Source organism: Gavialis gangeticus, unplaced genomic scaffold (assembly GCF_001723915.1).
Source record: "Gavialis gangeticus isolate Ggan-Ray unplaced genomic scaffold, GavGan_comp1, whole genome shotgun sequence".
Taxonomy (NCBI): domain Eukaryota; kingdom Metazoa; phylum Chordata; order Crocodylia; family Gavialidae; genus Gavialis; species Gavialis gangeticus.
Genome location: NW_017729019.1, coordinates 3,569,289 through 3,575,263, shown reverse-complemented (window position 1 = coordinate 3,575,263; position 5,975 = coordinate 3,569,289). Strand labels below are relative to the sequence as shown.

General features: G+C 48.7%; 1 protein-coding gene across 4 annotated transcripts in view; it reads left to right on the top strand.

Moving 5' to 3' along the window:
- CUNH1orf106 (chromosome unknown C1orf106 homolog) overlaps window positions 1-5,975 on the top strand; it is a 64,081-nt gene that overhangs the window by 52,793 nt on the left and 5,313 nt on the right. For 3 of the 4 annotated variants that reach the window (XM_019513838.1, XM_019513836.1, XM_019513835.1), the window contains exons 8-9: window positions 905-1,625; window positions 3,638-5,967. In XM_019513838.1, the coding sequence (XP_019369383.1) occupies window positions 905-1,625; window positions 3,638-3,730 (814 nt within the window). In that variant the 3' untranslated portion in view covers window positions 3,731-5,967. Of the gene's footprint in view, window positions 1-904; window positions 1,626-3,637; window positions 5,968-5,975 lie in introns of those variants that run through there. The other variant, XR_002096685.1, reaches the window with a different exon arrangement.

Below are 5,975 nucleotides of genomic sequence, written 5' to 3'. Positions count from 1 at the left end.
GGCCCAAGGACCGAGCCCTGGGGGACTCCACTGCCCACACAAAGGGGATGTTTGTGGCCGCCTAAAACCTCTTCTAGCAGGGCACAGGTTCCTCCCTGAAGGGTTGAAATTAAAATTAATAGTAGAAGGATGATCTTTGGGGTGTCAGTATCAGGGTTTCTGACCTGGCATTGATGTTGTGAGCTTCATTCGTGGAATGGAAAGGCTTTTTCCAAGAGGACATTTCTCTGGCTTTCCAGTGACTTTTCTTCATCCTGGTCTCTGCTCATTTTCAGTATCAAGCTTGTACTGTACAATTATGGAAAAGATGAATTTAACATCTCTCATGAAAAACAAACCCACCACTTCTCCCCATGTCATAGGAACCAAGGCCAAAGGGGGAACGGTATGAAATGGGAGGTCTTGTGGGTACAGCGCTGATGGGTACAAGTGGTACTAAGGGGACTGGAAGTTTGTGTGCTTGGAATCGCTCATAAAACCTTCTAGTGTGTGTTGTCTGGGCTGCTCATTTCCTAAGTGTGAATAGTTTTCTGGGATTTTTGATGGTGCTCCTTTCAGCCTGGCAGGGATGGGAGCCTAGCAGCCCAGTAAGAAGCCTTGCTGCCTCCAGAGGCATGAGTGAGAGCTCCACTCCAGACTTGTGCAAGGGCTGTTTCCAGTTGTAAGTGGCTGTGTATCATCATTTAGGCTGGGGAGTTTAAGGTAACTGGATGCAATGCTGGCTACATCCCTCCCTTGTGCACCATGGATTAATCATGTTAGGCAGATGGACAACTAGGCACAGGCAGGTCCTTGATTTTCTTTCAGCCTGAAATTCTAGGAGGGAAGGGGAAAGGGCATAGTTAGTTCTTCATTCATCGCCTGTGCTGGGACTGGTCTCTAAATGGATTCCTCTTGTTCACAGAGTGGAGGTGTGCCAGGACTACGTGGAACCCCGTGGAAGAAGCATGCTACCAAGGAGGCGCCCTACCTACTACACCATCACTGTCCCCAGCTACTGCTTTCCCCTGCCTAAGCCCAGCGTGGTCTCCAACCCCACCTATCACTCCAGCTCTGAGGACAGCAACTCAGACGTCTCCAGCATTTCATATGCCACCTCTCCTGGCAGCAGCAGCCCTGACATCTTCCTGAGGCCAGTGCCCCCACCAGCTATTGAGCAGCCCTCTCCAACATTAAGGGGCCAGATTGTTGACAGGCCTGGAGCAGTGTATTACTACCAGACCTCCCAGCAGCTACTGCTGCCTCCTTGCTGCATCCCAACCGTGGAGTATGTATCTGAGAGCCGCATGGTGGCTGCAAGGGAGTTCAGCTGCAGCCGCCCTTCCCTGGGCGCCGGTGGGCCACCTCTGTTTTCCTATGAGGAGGACAGGGTGCCCATGTGCTACCAAAGACTGGTGCCCTCCCAGAGCAGGATCGTACGCACCCCATCCCTCAAGGACTATGCTACAGCCAGAGGCAGGACACTTTCCAAATCAGCTGTGACGGAGGAGCTGAAGTCATGGCATGAACGCACCAAGCTGAGGAACTCGCGGCCCCATTCGCTGGACAGGCAGGGGACTTTTCGAATGTGCAGTGGGCCAGGCAGGGAGCTGTATGCCTTGCGATCCCCCGTGCAGCGAGTTCAGGTAGAGCACCCTGGGGAGCAAGAGCCAATGCAGAGGGCAGTGCTCTGCCAGGGACACTGCATGACGATGGGAAATAGTGGACTTCCTACCACACTAGCTTCTCATTTGCCAGGGGGTAAAGTAACCAACTATCCTGGATTTTCCAGGACATCCCCAAATTTCAGGGCTGTGTCTTGGTGTCCCCAAGGCTCCCTGAAAAAGGTTCTTCATCCTTGCATGTGATAAACTGGTCCCAGATCAGTGCCAGGCAGTGTCCTGAGCTGGGCCAAAACTGTGTCCCCCCAAATTTTGCTCCCTGAAAATTGGTCATTTTACTTAGCACGTTGCAGAAGCTTGGGGTGCCTTGCCCGCTGGTGCCCAATGAATATGAGCTGACAGGAATGGGGGAAGGTGGAAGGGGGGGAATGCAGGAATGGATTGCATGTTAGGCTCTGCCAACTCAAGTTAAAATTTCTACAGATTAAATAGGCTTGTGAGTCTTGTTCTAATCCCTAGAAGGAATGATGTCCACATCATGCTACTGCCAGACACAGAACAGCGAGTGAAGGGAGTCCCAAAGTGTGAAAGAGGAAGAAGGTTAGGATGGAAGGGCATGGCAGAGCTATAAGGGGAAAACTACTAGTATACTGCCTGTTAAACTGTGGTTGCCTTAGCCACTGCTCTGCACCCTTGCTATCATGTATAGGAGCAGCAAAGCATGGAGAATGGAAGTGATTTAGCCCCAGGCCTCCTGACCTCCTGTGTCCCCATGTGCTGTTTACCTTGTAATTAAATGGTTAGCAATTACCAGGCATGGGATCAGCCTTGAGAGGATAGTAACTCACAGCCTCTGTTAACGACGCCCTCTAGCACAGTAAATTCATCCTAATTTGACTGGTAAACAGTAGTGATCCTGGCTTGGTATTTATGGCTTTGCTGAGAGAGTTGGATCTTTGTTTCCAGGGTCAAGGAATAAAAAAAGAGTCACAAACATGTAGAACTGAGACCATCAGCTAATGACTACTGTTGGTCACTCTTGCATTGGAGCAAAACGCAGGCACAAGACCATCTCTCCTACGAATTTACTCCAGTGTATCATTTCCGTGTATTCTCTGCTCTGTAAAGAAATGATGCTAGTAAAATATTTGTGACAGAATGGTGTTCAGGCCAAGATTTGTGACACTTTGCATGTAGAATAGCAGCATCGTATACTGCCTTAGCTAGATCCTAGATCTAGCTGGTGTAAATCAGCATCACCGGCTCTAGTGGAGCTATGAAGAGTTACATCAGTTGGGGGTTTGGCCCATTGACTCCAATGACACCACTCCAGTTTAGATCAACCCAGACTCTGGACCTATACCTTTAAGGCTACTTTAATAATATTGTAATGTATTTGAGCACGCATTTGAAATATCCGTGCAGTGTCTTTAACTAATTATTTAACACAGAAACCCTTCCAAAACTTGCATCTCTTCTTCTGCAATCTCTTGCAGTCAAGGATGATTGTTTTCCATATTTGTGGGTCTGAAGATGGCTGAGGAGGCCAATCTGGGCTCGACAAACCCTGTTGCAAGATCCAGGATCGACAGTTTCTGTTGCAAAAAACGTGCATCTATACCTATGCAGAAGAGGAAACTAGTTAATACGCATCAGAGGTGGCTCCGCCAATGCCCTTAAATCCGAACTCTACTCCCATTTTGAACCTTCAGGTTCCCTTCCTACGTACAGTTCTGTGACACATCATCCCTTTCAGGGATTAGAACAAGACTCATGTGTTTTATTTATTTGTGGGATTTTTTAAATTTAGCCCTCCGAATTCACTAGCTTGAAGTTGTCACTTTTAATGTAGCCTCTTGTGGTGCCCTCCAGTGCCTTTTGGGTGGAATGAGACAGGGTGTGGGGTCCTGTTATGCCAGATGCAGTATGGATGCCTACACGGGGCAGGCATTGTGCATTGATCTCTAGATCTGATGTACAGGTTGACTGCGCCTTTTCCATTACCATTAAGAAGCTCTTTCCTTTGCCCTGTGCAGGTCCCTCAGATCCATATCCTGAAGCGGTCCCCTGAGGGAGCCCCTGTGCAAGTCTACATGCCTGAAAATGGTGAGATCATCACTCAAGTCTAGAGCCAACACTGCATCTGCTGCCATCCTGCCTAGCTGACTGCCTTCCTTCCCAGACTTCCTGCCTGAGAGAGTGCCAGGCAGTCCGAGGCACCGAGCTCCTCAGTCTGCCACCCTCTAAGCTTCTTGGGATGATCAGACAGCCATCTGCAAGCCATATATTTGTACTGAGACAGAGGCATGGGCACTTCCTGCCTTTGTCCCCCATTACCCCTGGAGGACACCACTGTGGGAACAGAGTCCAGACCACACTAATCCCGACTGTGTCCTTCAAACATAGCTGTCATCTGAAAGACCTGGATTCATTTTGGCATATTGTTACCCTCTCTGCTCCTCTTTGGACGGAGGGGCAAACGGAGAACTGTTGTGTACGCTCCCCACCGTGTCTTCTTTTCACTCTCATCCTATTTATTTCTCTATCTGTAGAGAAGCGTGAGAAGTGAGCTCGCTTTGGACACAGTGTCCTTTCTGTATCTTTTGGGGAAGGATTGATCCAGGAACAGTGTGCGGGCAAGACAAGTTTTGAAGCCTTCATTTGGATCTCAGAGGCAAAGGGACCCACTAGATTTCTTAGCAGAGTAGCAGAGAGCAAGTTGTGCACATGGTGACAAAGACCTTTGCTTTGGAAGGACAAGGGGCAACAGGTCCATCTGATCCCTGGGTAATGATTGGCTACAAATGCAGGAGACTGCACTAAATGGCTCCAGAGGCTTTCCTGGTATTTTTCCCCAAGGAGACCACTGTATTTGGTTTGTGGATGTGTTTCAGCTGATAAGATTATCAGCAGTTTTGCACTGAGACCTTGCAAACATTTCCCTGGTGATGGCATTTTGCTAGGACATAGGCTGCTGCCCAAATGGTACAGGATCATTTCAAGTGTGCCAGGATTCGGGCAAGTGCTGATAAATTCTCCCTCTTAATTGATTCTGCAAAGCAACTGCTAGTTTGCAGAGCATGGTGCAAACAGTGCATCCCTGCAGAATGCAGCAGGAGTGAGCCAGCCTGTCAGTATGTCTGCATGTAGGGGGAATGAAAGGAAAAAAGAGCTGGCTGCTAGTTTCTCTGCACTCCTACGAACGACTCCAACTCTCTCACTGAAGAGGAGCCATGAATCTTGCCATCTTCCAAGGCTTTATATATTCTTTTCAGTTTTATGGAAAAATGTCTTTACGACCAGGATACCTACCAAGCTTTGTGGGCAGCAGCTGATAGTAGATGAAGTTTACAATTCCACTTTATCTAGGTACTTGCATCAGTCCCAGCAAAGCCGGTGCCTTCCGAGACTTTGTGGATTTAACCTCAGAATACCCCTGGGGGACAAGAAAATGGTATCCTCACTTTACACATGTGGAACCAAGGCAGAAAGTAGTTGAGATGACTTGATTAAGGTTGTGCAAGAAGATCTGTTGTGGAGTCAAAAACAGAACCCTGTTCTGTCAACTACCTGCCGAGTGCCTTAGCCGCAAGACCATCCCTAAAAGGGAAATGCACCGTGAGCAGAGGAAATGGGGTTGTTTCTGTGTCTTTGAGTAATCCAGAAAGCTGCTGACTTTGCTCACAGTGGCTTTTCATAGTGCTGGCAAGAAGTCTAAGCTTCTGAGATCCAATGGACAACTGGCATTTGCTACCTTTGTGGCTGGTCAGGTGCTTTTCACTAGGACTGGTTTACCATGGAGTGTCAAAAGCATCTAATAGAAACATGCCCCGGGTTTAATAAGCCAGTTGTCTTGGAGCAGCCAGCTGGGCTCTTCCTTGCAACTTCTCCAGATGTCCATGAGCATTAATCACCTAGGTCAGTGTTTCCTGAACTCTGGGGCAGGCCCCACAGGCAGGAGGAGGGGAAAGGGCTTGGGGAGGGGGTGAATGTTCCTATAAAGGTGCATGCAAATCATGGTGACAATCAGCTGTGTCCTTCCCCATTCTTCAGCTACTCTTATGACCCCCTACTTCAGCCAGCAATGCCCCTTCCCTTTGCTGCCAGGTCTCATGGCCAATTGCTGCCAATTTCCCCCACCGGTGAGGGGCATCAGCAGCAGTTTGGAACTGGTGGCAAAGGAAACAGCAGCAAGAGAAGTGGTGGCTGCAGCTGAAATAGGGAGGTGAGAGGTCTGGGAAACACTGAGGCAGGGTATAGATGGATGTAACAACTTCAGTATCAAAGGATACCAGGATAAGCTGTTATCCTGCTACTGCTACACTTGCATAATTCCGCAGTGAGTTTAACCCTGTTTCATTCAAGGTCAAAGTC